This window comes from Thamnophis elegans, chromosome 14 (assembly GCF_009769535.1).
Source record: "Thamnophis elegans isolate rThaEle1 chromosome 14, rThaEle1.pri, whole genome shotgun sequence".
Taxonomy (NCBI): domain Eukaryota; kingdom Metazoa; phylum Chordata; class Lepidosauria; order Squamata; family Colubridae; genus Thamnophis; species Thamnophis elegans.
In genome coordinates, this window is record NC_045554.1 from 37,285,720 (window position 1) to 37,300,079 (window position 14,360).

The 14,360-nt window shown below is 44.9% G+C and overlaps 1 protein-coding gene across 1 annotated transcript; it reads left to right on the forward strand.

Annotated features, from left to right (window-relative positions):
* Positions 1 to 325: 325 nt before the first annotated feature.
* Positions 326 to 9,759, forward strand: LOC116517524 (C-factor-like). The gene is made up of 6 exons (XM_032230524.1): positions 326 to 511; positions 3,280 to 3,331; positions 4,396 to 4,583; positions 6,139 to 6,297; positions 7,041 to 7,151; positions 9,210 to 9,759. The coding sequence occupies exons 1-6, from the start codon at positions 365 to 367 to the stop codon at positions 9,327 to 9,329; spliced, it is 777 nt and encodes a 258-aa protein (XP_032086415.1). The 5' UTR covers positions 326 to 364; the 3' UTR covers positions 9,330 to 9,759.
* Positions 9,760 to 14,360: the final 4,601 nt, after the last annotated feature.

Below are 14,360 nucleotides of genomic sequence, written 5' to 3' on the forward strand. Positions count from 1 at the left end.
TTCAAACAAGTTTTGATCTGTTCTTCTTTTTTAAAAAAAAATAGATTTACCAATTTGTTCATAAGCTGTTTTTTTCAAGACGGGAAGCAAAGCAAACATCCTTTAGACGTGTAAACATTCGCTATGGGAAATGTCAAAAATGTATCCCCTCACACAACTAGGGCAGTAAAACATGACCTGAGCATTTGGATGAAGGGCCAATCATCTCCCCCACCCCTCACTGTTCTCCAAAGAACTTGGACACTGGAGCCAAGTATGTTACATAACTCAGGGTGGAGGGATTGGAGGCCAGCGAGGACTGGAGGAGATTTAATTGGGTTGAGCACAGTACCGTTTGTTAGTTGGATCATAGCCGGCAAGAGAGATGGCTCAACTGAATCCATCCAGCGTTCTGGTAACCGGGGCCAATCGGGGACTTGGCTTGGAGCTGGTCAGGCAGCTGGTGGAGAAGAACAACCCCCCAAAATGGATCTTTGCCACTTGCCGGGACCCAGTGGGACCCCGCGCTCAGGTGAGGCCTGGGGTGTTTTCAGTTTTACTGGGAAGAATGGGGTTTTATATTGTTAAGGGCAATTCACTTGTCTTTTAGATGGTTATGGTGGGGACATGATGGGGCTAGGCATGATGGAGATAAAGAAATTATATCAATCATAATAGAGCTGGAAGGACCTTGGAGGTCTTCTAGTCCAACCCCCTGCTCAAGCAGGAGATCTTTTACCATTTCAGATAGGTGTTTATTCAGTCTTTTCTTAAAAACTTCTAGTGATGAAGGGAAGCTGTTCCACTGGTTAATTATCCTCAGGCAGTTTCTTCTTAATTCCAGATTGCTTTTTTTCTTGATTAGTTTCCATCCATTGTTTCTTGTCTTGCCTTACTGCTGCTTTGGAAAATAAGTTGACCCTCTCTTCTTTGTGGCAGCCCCATAGATACTGGAACACTGTTTTTATATCCTTTTCTCTAGACTAGCCAAACCCAATTTCTGCAACCGTTCTTTATATGTTTTAGTCTCCAAGCCCTTCTCTAAGCCAATCTTAGTTGCTCTTCTTTGCACTTCCCCCTCCCCCAAAGTCTCTGCATCTATGTGGAAAGGGGGAGACCAGAACTGGAAGCAATATTCCAGATGTGGTCTTACTAAGGCTTTATAAAGTGGTAGAAATACTTCACATGATTTTGATTCTATGCCTCTGTTTATACAACCAAGGATTGTATTGGCTTTTTTGGCTACTGCCATGCATTATATAAGATTATTAAATAAATATCAGTTACAGTCCAATTGTTTTTGTGATGGCTATGGATATTCTCAATCATCCTGGTCATAATTGTCCATAGGTGCTATTCAAAAAAGCAATTGGTCTTTCATAGAATAGAATAGAATAGAATAGAATAGAATAGAATAGAATAGAGTAGAGTAGAGTAGAGTAGAGTAGAGTAGAATTGAATAGAATAGAATAGCAGAGTTGGAAGGGACCTTGGAGGCTTAGGCAGGAAACCCTACACCATTTCAGACAAATAGATATCCAACATCTTCTTAAAAACTTCCAGTGTTGGAATGTTCACAACCTCTGGAGGTAAGTTGTTCCACTGATTAATTTTTCTAACGGTCAGGAAATTTCTCCTTAGTTCTAGGTTGCTTTTCTCCCTGATTAGTTTTCACCCATTGCTTCTGGTCCTGCCTGAGAAGGTGCTTTGGAGAATAGTTTGATTCCCTCTTCTTTGTGGCAACCCCTGAGTATTGGAACACTGCTATCATGTCTTAAACTAGACATACCCAGTTCCTGCAACCGTTCTTCATGTTTTAGTCTCCAGTGCCCTAATCATCTTTGTTGCTCTTCTCTGCACTCTTTCTAGAGTCTCCACATCTTTTCTACATCATGGTGACCAAAACTGAAAGTAGTGTGGCCTTACCAAGGCATTATAAAGTGATATTAACACTTTACGTGATCTTGATTCTATCCCTTTGTTTATGCAGCCTAGAATTGTGTTGGCTTTTTCGGCAACTGCAGCACACAGCTGGCTCAGTATTCTTATACATTCAGTGTAATTGCAATAGTGCAAATGTTTTAATAAATCTGCTGGTAATGAATTGTGCTTTAAAAGTGGCCCCGTGGGATTTTTACTTCTCTTTCTGCACTCTTTTCTGGAGTTTTGTTGATGTTTTTCACTCGAAAAGTTTTGCATCTCATTCAAGAAGTCTCTTTGCAGAATTAGAAACAGATGAAGTGCAGCAAGGCTAATTTTCCCAATCAACTGATTAGGAAAGCAGAAAACTGGTTGAAGCGAGCTATTAGGTAATGATAGCCAAATCTGGCCCTTAGGTTCTGCCACTTGGAGCTGAAGCCAGAAGGACATTTCTTCCAACATAATATTCTGCCTTTTTCATATTTCCTAGGATGTTTCATTCTTCTAGGAGAGGGGTGAGTGCTAACTTCCTACAAGAGCTTTTGCTCAGAGCAGAAAACAGATCTCTTTGAAATAAAAACATTCCCACTGAACGTAGCCAAAGAGAGAGAAAAAACACGCTGATTAGAATGGGGTGGGGGGGAGAAAGGAATGTGTTGTGTTGCAAGATTGGACAAAGCCAGAGGCGGGGGCAGTGTTTGCTAAAACCCTCTCCCTTGATTTTCTTCAGGAAAACTGTTTGCAAGTGATGTAACTTGGGTGGAATGACTAGGAATGAACGGAGGGTTCAGGCAATATTTAAGGGAGCGCATAAAAGTTGTTTCTTGGTTAGTTCTGGGCGGTCGAGAGAGATGGATCAACTGAATCCACACAGCGTTCTAGTGTCCGGTTCCAATCGTGGGCTTGGCTTGAAGCTGGTCAGGCAGCTGGCAGAGAAGACCAACCCTCCGAAATGAATCTTTGCCACTTGCCGGGACCCGGCTGGATCCGGAGGTCAGGTGAGGCCCAAGGTGCCTTCAGCTGTTGGTGGGATGAACAAAGGTTTTGTCTTTAACAGAAATTTGCTTGTGGTGACAATGAAGGCAAAGTTGGAGATAAAGATAGACCAGAGTTTTTTAAAATGAAGACTGGTTATCTTTAAAATGTTTTTAAAGGATGCTTCTCTTTGCAGAATTTGGGAGAGGGGGACAAGGGTAAGACTAATTTCTCCAGTCAATTGATTGGAAGATACTTACAATGGCTGCGTCTTTGCAAAATTTAAGAACCCGTATCAGATGTCACCACCTTTTGTTTTAAATTCTTATCCCATTTCAAATACGTCATTTGCAAAATGGGCTGCTGCTCCAGGCTAAGTGTGTGGATTTTCCCCCCCTCATTCAGGATCTGAAGAATTTGGCTGCTGAACACCCACAAATTGTCATCATCACATTGGGTATGTGTCCTGAAAATCCCCTTATATGCAGTGGTGAAATTCAGTTTTTTTTGCTACCGGTTCTGTGGGCGTGGCAGGGGAAGGATACTGCAAAATCTCCATTCCCTCCCCACTCCTGGGGCAAGGATACAGCAAAATCTCCATTCCCTCCCCACTCCTGGGGGAAGGATACGGCAAAATCTCCATTCCCTCCCCATTCCTGGGGCAAGGATACTGCAAAATCTTCATTCCCTCCCCACTCCCGGGGGAAGGTTATTGCAAAATCTCCATTGCCTCCCCACTCCTGGGGGAAGGATACGGCAAAATCTCCATTCCCTCCCCACTCCCGGGGGAAGGATAGTGCAAATTCTCCATTCCCTCCCCACTCCCGGGGGAAGGATACCGCAAAATCTCCATTCCCTCCCCACTCCTGGGGGAAGGATACGGCAAAATCTCCATTCCCTCCCCACTCTTGGGGGAAGGATACAGCAAAATCTCCATTCCCTCCCCAAGAGTGGGGGAAGGATACGGCAAAATCTCCATTCCCTCCCCACTCCTGGGGGAAGGTTATTGCAAAATCTCCACTCCCTCCCCACTCCTGGGGGAAGGATACTGCAAAATCTCCACTCCCTCCCCACTCCTGGGGGAAGGATACGGCAAAATCTCCATTCCCTCCCCACTCCTGGGGGAAGGTTATTGCAAAATCTCCACTCCCTCCCCACTCCTGGGGGAAGGATACTGCAAAATCTCCACTCCCTCCCCACTCCTGGGGGAAGGATATTGCAAAATCTCCACTCCCTCCCCACTCCTGGGGGAAGGTTATTGCAAAATCTCCATTCCCTCCCCACTCCTTGGGGAAGGATACCGCAAAATCTACATTCCTTCCCCACTCCTGGGGGGAGGATAGTGCAAAATCTCCATTCCCTCCCCACTCTGAGGTCATCCAAAGGTGGTATTTGCCGGTTCTGCGAACTACTCAAAATTTCCGCTGCCGGTTCTTGTCAGAACCTGCTGAATTCCACCCCTGTTTGTATGATGTACAAAGCCAAATATGGTATAATGACCGTTAATTTTTCCTCCTGAAGACACAAATGATCCAAGCAGCGTTAAGGATGCTGCAGCCAAAGTCACAGAACATCTGAAGGGGGCTGGACTGAACCTGCTGGTTAACAACGCAGGAATTTTAAAACTGAGCACCATAGAGACAGAAACGCCAGAAAACATGTCGGAGGTATACAAAACCAATGTCATCGGGCCCATGATCGTCAGTCAGGTAAGGATAATATATTCTCTATTTATGGGGCGGAATTGGCTATTTGGACGGGAAGATTACGCAGAACAGATATTAGGAAGTTTGGATTTTGTCCTCGACTAAAAAAAACACTCTGTGTTGATGATATATTTTTGTCCACTGACTTTGGGCCACTCCCTCCCTCTCAAACTCCAAAAGCTACCTCACAAAACTGTGAGATTAAAAAGCTAAACCTGTTGCGGTTAGTTGCGAAGTTGTGTCCGACGCATCGCAACCCCATGACAACGTTCCTCCAGGCTTTCCTGTCCTCTACCATCCTCTGGAGTCCATTTAAGCTCACACCGACTGCTTCGATGACTCCATCCAGCCACCACCTTCTCTGTCACCCCCTTCTTCTTTTGCCCTCAATCGATCCCAGCATGAGGCTCTTCTCCAGGGAGTCCTTCCTTCTCCTTAGGTGGCCAAAGTCTTTGAGTTACCTCTTCAGGATCTGCCTTCTAAAGAGCAGTCAGGGTTGATCTCCTCTAGGACTCTTCGGTTTGATCGCCTTGCAGTCCAAGGGACTCGCAGGAGTCTTCTCCAGCACCATAGTTCAAAGGCTTCCATTTTTTGGCACTCAGCCCTCCTTATGGCTAAACTAGGAGCTAAACTAGAAGCCCCTAAACAGAGCATAAACAGATAAAATTAAAAACAAATTTGCCTCATAGTTGACATTTGATAGGCTATGGATATCATCATCATCATCATCATCATCATCATTATCATCATCATCTTTTAATGACCCCATATTCCCTTGTGGGGTGGAGTTTGGGCACCTGAATGGAACTGAGTGTTTACTGGCCAGATGCCCTTCCTGTTGCCAATGCAGAGTTTTGTTCCGCAGATATATTCTCAGTGTGCCCAGAGAGATAAATATCTATAGGATCAAACTCACAACCTCCTGATTGTGAGGCGAGAGCTCCACCTCTAGGCCACCGCACCTGTCTTGATAGGTATGGATATAGTGAGGATGAAATGATCAGGTTGGTTGGAGCAGAGATGAAGGTGGGGAGGATCTATTTAATCTCTTCTGAGGTTTCTTGGGGAGCAGCTGAAGGATTCTTTTGGAGCTTTGCATCACGAAATTTCACTGGTTAGGACTGTGATGGCGAACCTATGGCACATGTGCCAGAAGTGGCACGCAGAGCCATCTCTCCGGGCATGCGAGCCATCACCCATTGCTGTTCCGGGCTCCAGTGTGCTGACCAGCTGGTCTTCACACATGTAGGAGCTCCGGAAACCAGAAGAGCATCCTCCCAGTGCACATGCTCGCACTGGGAAGATGATCTTCCGGTTTTTGGTGCATGCATGCACACTGGCCACCTGGTCTTTGCCCACGCATGCACGCTGGAAACCGAAAGATCATCTTCCTGGGGCGCGCATGCGCAGTGGGTGGCTGCTCGTCCAGTTTCCGGCATGCACCCGCACACACGCTCCCATTTCGGTCCTCGGTGTTGAAAAGGTTCGCTAACGCTGGGTTAGGAGATATGTTGGTGCCCTTCATTTGTCTGTTTTTTTTCCCTTTCCCCTCCTCCAGGCGTTCCTTCCCTTGTTAAGGAAAGCATCCCAAAAAAGTCCGCAGAAAGGCATGAGCTGCAGCAAAGCAGCCATCCTCAACGTAACTAGCGAGTGTGGCTCCATGACAAACCTCTTTGCCTGGAATATGAATGAGCTGATCTCTTATCGTTGCAGCAAGGTAAGGGAAGGCCTTTTGTTACAATGAGTGTTACGGGTAGGAAGTTGTAGAAGTCATTGACAGGTAGGTCGTTGTAGCAGACAGTTTTGGGTGCTGTGCTTAGCTCCAACCGCAGGTGGCACAGTTCCATATTGTCCAAGCCCAAAATTTCAAGTCTGGTGGCATAGGGAATCCTATTGTGAGTAGAGGAGTGGAGGACTCTTCTTGTGAAGTACCTCTGGACTCACCCGATCGTATTAATGGCCGATTTACAGTGTGGACTCCACGCTGTAGCAGCAATTACTTGGCAAGAAGTTAGGAACAGATTTTCACCCTAATGAATAGAACTAATTGTCTCCTGCAAACTCCACTCCCCTTTCGCTCTTCTTTATTCCCTATGGGAGGGGCCATTCACCATCCACCTGTGCCTTTACTCCCGAGTCAGCCCTTGTTCCTTGTTCCCTTCTCCTGGCAGCTCTGCGCATGTGCACAATAGGAACAGGCTCCAGCTGTTCTTCTGCCCCATTGATCTCTGACTCCCAAGGCTGATAACTGTAGGACAGCCCTGGCTCTATCTCTGCCTCTCATGCAGAGCCCTCATCAGAGTCTTCCCCAGACTCCAGGACTGGCCCATGTTCCTCCCCAACCTCCTCATTGTCCGGGTCTGCTGCCAGCTCTGCTGGCTGCTGGCAGGCCACAACCGGCGATCCTGAGTGCTCAGATGAACCACTCATTTATTTTCTCTTTCCTTATCTCCTTCCCAGTCTGCTCTGAACATGCTCACTCGATGCCAGTCCATGCACTTTGCCAAAGAGGACATTCTGTGCATTACATTGCACCCTGGATGGGTGCAGACTGACATGGGAAACGAATTGGTAAGTGAACCAGGGGGAAAAACAAACTTCATACAATGATCAGAAAACAAGCGCGGGCAAGATTAATCGGATTAGGAGTGGAACCTTCTGAAGGATTTCTGAAACGTTTTGTTCCTTCTGAATCTTGCCACGCCTGACGTTTCTCCTGGGAATTGTTTGATAGATTTTGAGAAACAATCTCTGAATTGGAAGCATTCCCAAGGTTTCCAGAGGTACTTCAGAGAAGGCTGTTTTATTTATTTTATTTATTTGGTTTTCAAACTTGTCCAAGGTAGCAGGTATAAGTATGAACATGGATATGAACAAAGGAAATGAATACAAATAAATGGGGACAGTAGGACAGGGACAGTAGGCACACTGGTGCACTTATGCACACCCCCTTTATGGACCTCTTAGGAATTGGGTCCACGGTGGACAGTTTGAGGTTGAAGTTATGGGGGTTTGAAGACGTAACAATGGAGTCAGGTAGAGCATTCCAGGCGTTGACCACTCTGTTGCTGAAGTCGTATTTTCTGCAATCGAGTTTGGAGCGGTTTACTTTGATTTTGTATCTATTGTTTGCCCGTGTATTATTGAGGTTGAACCTGAAGCAGTTGTTGACAGGTAGGACGTTGTAGCAGACAATTTTGTGTACTGGGCTTAGGTTAGACCTTAATCGGCGTAGTTCCAGGTTGTCCAAGGCCAAAATTTCAAGCCTGGTGGCATAAGGGATTCTGTTGTGAGCAGAGGAGTGGAGGACTCTTTTCATGAAATACCTCTGGACCCGTTCAATTGTATTAATGTCCAATATACAGTGTGGATTCCAGGCAGACGAACTGTATTCGAGAATTGGTCTGGCAAAGGTTTTATATGCCCTAGTTTGCAGTACAATGTTGCCGGAGAAGAAGCTTCACAAGATTAGGTTAACAACTCTTAATGTTAACAGTGTCCGTGAAACACCTTGAATGATTTGAAGTCTGGAAAATGTATTTACTGAAACCACCAAAGCACCCCAATAATGTCAGGGCCCCAAAGGAAATATTTCAGAATTCTTCAGGATAATCCATTCCCAGATCAACAATTCTGCCCAGCCCTAACAATTCTACCATTTCAGTCAACACTGGAGTAATGCAAAGAGGTTTGCCGCATCCTGAAAATGTTTCTAGACAAAGATTTTATTGCACAGTTGCCATAAAGAATGGATGGAAAACGCAGATGGCTTTGTTTTCCAGTTGCCATTTTTCCTTAGGCTTTTTTTCCCTACTGGTTTTAAAAATTGGTTAAAATTTTAAAACAGCTGGAGAATGGAATCCAGGTAGAATCTCATTCAGCACCGAGTTTCTGTTTTGACTTCATTGGCTGTTAAGGAATTCACTGTCACTTGGTGTTGCCTAAGCTTTTAGATGTTCTCCCTCCGCCCCCACCCCCCACTATGAACTTCTTTTATCCTGTTGGAAGGAATGTCCTTTTGGGTTTGGCTCCAAGTGGGGAAAAAGACACTGGAGACATGGAGGCTGCTTGGAAAGATGGTTTTAATGGTGGACAGGACCACATGGCTTGAGTCCTGAACAGAAAAGGTGATCACGTGCTTCAATGTTGGTGGAGAAGAGAAGAGAAGGGAAGGCAAGGAAGGAAGAGAAGCTGAGTCCCTGGTTTTATGCCCTCTCTGGCCTTTGATTTTGAGCTTGTGTTCTGATTGGTTGTCAGACTCCCATGGAGCCATGCAGGGGCAACTCTCTAGGCTGCATTTTGAATCCAGGTTTGGTTGAGTTCTCAGATGCCATGTGGTGAGTTGGGTAAAGGGCCAATATTATCATGCCTTAATCCCATCACTCTGGAGCTGAAGGGGAGAACTCTTTATTATGTAAAGTGGACTAGCTCAGGCTTTAATGGCTCATTGACAAAGGGGGATGGGGCAGGAAGCTGCAGGCAGCTATTCTGTTTTTTAAAACATGTTTCTTACTTTTCACATCCAGAGAAATATTCTGCCTTTTCAATATTTCCTAGGATATTTCATTTTTCTGGGAGAGGGCTGGGTGATAACTTCCTACATTCCTTTGTCTGTTTTTCTTTTTCCAGGGATCACCCCCACTGACAATGGAGCAGAGTTTGAGAGCTATTGTGAACACCCTTGGCCATCTCTCTGAGAAAGATCATGGCACGTTTGTTAACTGGGAAGGGAAACTTATTCCCTGGTGAGATAATCTGCTTCACTGTACTGCAGAATAAAGTTGTCATCAAGGGCAATGCAGCTTTACGCCTTCAGCGCATAGTGTATCCTGTTCTGCTGTATGTGCTCCAGTTCTCCCTTTCTTTAGTTACTCTGCCCATAAAACCTTGCTCGCTCAGATCCTCCAGGCCCTGTTTGATCTGAACTGATCTTCCAAGTATCACTGCAGAAGACTGCTAAAGCGTCCACTTCTGTCTTGCAAGCTGAAGATAATTTTTTTCTCTCCAGACCTCTGGAATCTAAACCACACAGATGGGAAATCCCTGACGTCATTGCAATTGGGAGTAATATTCTGGAAAGAGAACATGTGTCAGAGTGAAATCTTAGGGCAGAGAATTGGTTGAATTGAAGACGCGTTCAAATAGAATAGAACAGAATAGAATTCTTGGTTGGCCAAGTGTGATTGGACACACAAGGAATTTGTCTTTAGTGCAGATGCTCTCAGTGTGCACAAAAAGACAAGGGACAAAAAGACAAAAATTTGATCCATCCAAAAGCCATCTTTGCTACCATGCCATGCCTTTCAAGAGCCAAGGTGGCGCAGTGGTTAAATGCAGCACTGCAGGCTACTGCTAGATCAGCAGTTCAGCGGTTCAAATCTCACCGGCTCAGGGTTGACTCAGCCTTCCATCCTTCCGAGGTGGGTAAAATGAGGACCCAGATTGTTGGGGGCAATATGCTGACTCTCTGTAAACCACTTAGAGAGGGCTGAAAGCCCTATGAAGCGGTATATAAGTCTACTGCTATTGCTATTGCTATTGCTTTCTGCTCTATTGGACGAAGAAGCAAAAGCTATGTTCAAAAAAGCATATAAAGTGTTTTAATCAATTTTCAATGCAATACAATAAACTTTTAAAGTAACCTAAGTGATTAGTTTCTTAAATCTTTTTTTTTTTTGGTAGAGAGATGCCATCTAATACTCTATTGACAAATGCATTTTCCTTCTTTTGCTTAGAGCAAAAGTGACCCAACATATATTTTGGGTTATATATTAAATAAATTCCTACTTTGTAGGCACTGAAGGAGAACATCTAGATAACGAATGCACTTTTAATTGACATGATGCTAACTACACACACAGAGGTATTCATTATTTATTTATATTGATTCAGATTCTATGAAATTGCAGAGAACAATCTTTTGCTCATTCCTAAAGAAGAGTATCGGCTAGAGATCGCTGGCCGCTGAGCTTTCAACTTCATAAACTCTTGATGTAAGCTTGCATAATACTCACAATTCCAGGCATGTCCTTCCAAAGATAAACACACAATTCATTTGAGTTCTTTGTTTCTATACCTGATCTTAACGCACAGAAATGGCTGAATTGATCTTCTACCTTTTGAGCTCCTAGAAGAGCAAGAATCACCCTGGCTGGGCCTGCGGAAACTTGTCCAGGCAATTTGGATGCAGAGAATCTTTTTAAAATATTGTTTTAATTTTCACCTAGCCTTAATCAACCTTTTGGGGGTTCTCCAAGGCACTATGAAAAGGCAGAAGAAGAATGCTCCTTTAGGGTGACTGCTTGGCTACCAACTGATAGTAACTTTGAGAACATCAAGCATGGGTAGGCTTCAACAATTTCAGCAATGCTCGGTTGCTGGTTGGGTGTGGCTATGGCGGGCATGGCCTAATCGGCACCATAGCCGGGTGTGTGTGTGCGTTTTTACCTTTCCCAGGCTCCAGAGGCTTTCCTCGAGCTTCTGGGAGGGCAAAAACCTGCCTCTCCTGGGCTCTGGAGGCCTTCTGGGAGGCCTGATTTCCCCCCTCCCTGAGCCTCCATGCGAGCCCTGAAGTTACCTCACATCCAAAACGGGCCACATGGAGACTCCTGAGAAGGGTGGGGTGGCAGGCAGGAGGTGGTGGGCGGGGCCAGCCAGTGGTGGGATTTGGAGGTTCTCTGAACAAGCCATAATGTTAGCTGTGGGTTCTCCTGAACCCAGGCGAACCCATAGTAGCCCACCCCTAACATCAACATGTGGTGTCTACCGGAGCTATCTTGACATGACGTTATGGTGATTCTGGCAATTTCCAGGGCTGGGTTCACGCAGTAACATTCCTGCCCAAGAGGAGAAAAAGCTTGTCTTGGATTATTTTGAAATACCATAGAAGCAAATGAGATACCTAATGGCCTTCCTGGGTAACTTGCTCTTCCAAAGTATGTGTGTGTGTGTGTGTGTGTGTGTGTGTGTGTGTGTGTGTGGTAACCTCTAACAAATAGGAGATGTTTATTCAACTCAGTGTAAGTGTCAGGGTTCCAAGTAACACCCCCAACAAAAGAAGACTCCGAGGCTCGAGTTTCCTCAACCTTCCATTTTATTAGAGATGTCCTATTGGCACATCTGGGAAAACCCGAATCTGAAAGCTTCCAGGTTTTCCCCACCCAAAAGAAAGTTCAAATCCATGCCCAGCACGCACATGTCCATCACATGGTCCAATCAGGCACCATCAAAAACTAGAGGTGCTCCCAGTTACATCATCGCAGCTGCAGGGCAAGGTGTCCTTGGCTCTCTGAGAAAGGAATGTTATTTTGACCATATCACCAACACTCCATATAATTCCCCCTCCTATTTTCCCGTGGTAGAAAATGTGGCAAGCCTAAAGGCCCAATGCAAAAGATGGCTTCCAGGTCTGACAGTAAGAGTATCAAAGTTGACACTCTGGTCAAAAACCAAGTAATTATTTTGATAGAACTTGCAACAGTATTGCTGCTTGGAAATAATTTGGACACTTGTTAAGTTTACTTAAAGGTGAGAGCCCAAGCAGAGCAGCCAAATTTTAATTCCTGATATCTAATCTGCTTTATTATGTTGCATTTTATTGTAATCCAACACATAATTATGCTTACAAATAATAAGTGAGACATAAACGTTTCATGTAAACGAATAACTAAATGATATAATCAGGGGTGGGTTCCTGCCAGTTCTAACCTCTTCTATAGAAGAGGTTCCACAAATCTACAGTGGCATTTAGAACCGGTTTCAACTTCCTCCCCCCACCCATCCATACATCATCAAGATGAAGAGTGAGAGGAGGAATTCTGGGAGTTGAAGTCCACAAGTCTTAAAGCTGTCAAGTTTGAACACCCCGGGGGGCTCCGAGTTGTTCGCCGCCCTGAGTCCCTCCCAGAGAAGGGCGGCATACAAATAAACTAAATCTGAATCTGAATCTGAATCTTTTTTTTCTAAAGGGTTAGGGATGTAAGGGTCTTGTAACTTGACAGCTTTAAGACTTGCGTGCTTCAAATGCCAGAGTTTCTGAGCCAACATTTTGATTGCTAAGCAAGGGCCTTGTTAAGTGAGTTTCACCACATTTTATGTTGGTCATGCCCACCTAGTCACATGACTGGCAATCCACTCCCAACCGGTCACATGGCCGGCAAGCCACTCCCACAAATCAGGCCACACCTACAGAAGAGGTTCTAAAAAATTTGTAACCCACCACTGGATATAATGATTGCTAATGAAATTCTTTTTCAATGCTCTCATGTAGAAAACATCTTTTATGAACCTTAATTATACTTCTTCAGTGTAAAAATAATGGCAATGTCATAAATGAGTAAATATGAAATAAAATATTTCAAACTTTATAAAACTTTGCAAAAGAGCTTACCTTCATACTTGGTTCTTTCCTGAGGTTTGTATGATGCTTAAATCACAAGCGAGCCAGAAATTCTTGGTTATCTACTGCCAAACATCAATACCAATTCTTCTCCTAAGAGTCAAAGCAAATTTTAGTATTAATGGTTGATAGAGATCCCATCCTTCATTAATTGTCTTCTGGTTGCAACTCTTCCATCAGAATCCTACAGAAAAGGCAGATGGGAAACTGGGACACTCGATGGAATTAGCATGGAATTATTTGTTTGGTCTCGACTCCTGAACTACTTTCTATTCCAACCGATAAAAACAAGGCAGAGTAATATTAAGAAACAACTCTTTTGCCTTTTTTTCTCACTTGATCTGTTCTGACCCAGCTGTAGCAGAAACAAGAAACAGACTCCTTGTCCCGGAAAACCCCTCTTTATTTATCACCTGTGAATTAATGGCATTCACAAACCAAGCGGTCCAGGCAATAGTCCTTCAAATAGCAATAGCAATAGCAGTTAGACTTATATACTGCTTCATAGGGCTTTCAGCCCTCTCTAAGCGGCTTACAGAGTCAGCTTATTGCCCCCACAGTCTGGGTCCTCATTTCACCCACCTCGGAAGGATGGAAGGCTGAGTCAACCTTGAGCCGGTGAGATTTGAACCACTGAACTGCAGATAACAGTCAGCTGAAGTGGCCTGCAGTACTGCACCCTAACCACTGCGCCACCTCGGCTCTAACTTCAAAGAGTTAACAGCAATAACAGACCTTAGCAGTTCCTTGCAATAATTGCAAGGCGGTGCGCTCCCAGCCGAAAGGCTGCAGATTAAGTTCTGGCAAGCAGTCTCTGAGGCACAAAACCCCATGAGCAAAATCTTCAGAAATGCAAACTGTTGTTTACTACAACAACCACTATTTCTATTTATTCCCCAGCCAGGGAGGGGCCATTCAGCGTCCACGTGTCCTTTGCTTCCCGGGTCAACTCCTTGTCCTCCGTTGTTCACTCTCCTAACTGCTCTGTGCATACACGTGTCTGGAACAGGCCCCAGCTGTTCTTCCTCCTCCTCACTCATCTCAGCCTCCAAAAGGCAGTTGCCTCTCTGGTGGCTGGGAAAATCCAGATGTCCCTGGGCTCTATCTCCGTGTCCAATGCAGAGCATCCATCAGAACCTTCCCCAGACTCCAGAACTGGCTCAGGTTCCTCCCCAACTTCCTCGTCATCTGAGCCAGCTCCTCTGGCAGCTGGTGGACCACAACATGACCAGCCAGCCACTTTTTTTGGATTAGGAATGCAAATCTAATCTTCACTTCACTTCTAATCTTCACTGATTAGAAGTTGTATTTCACAAGCATGGGTGGGGTTCATTTGTTGACTAGGGCTGGCTTCAAAACCAGCCCTAGTCAACAAACAAACC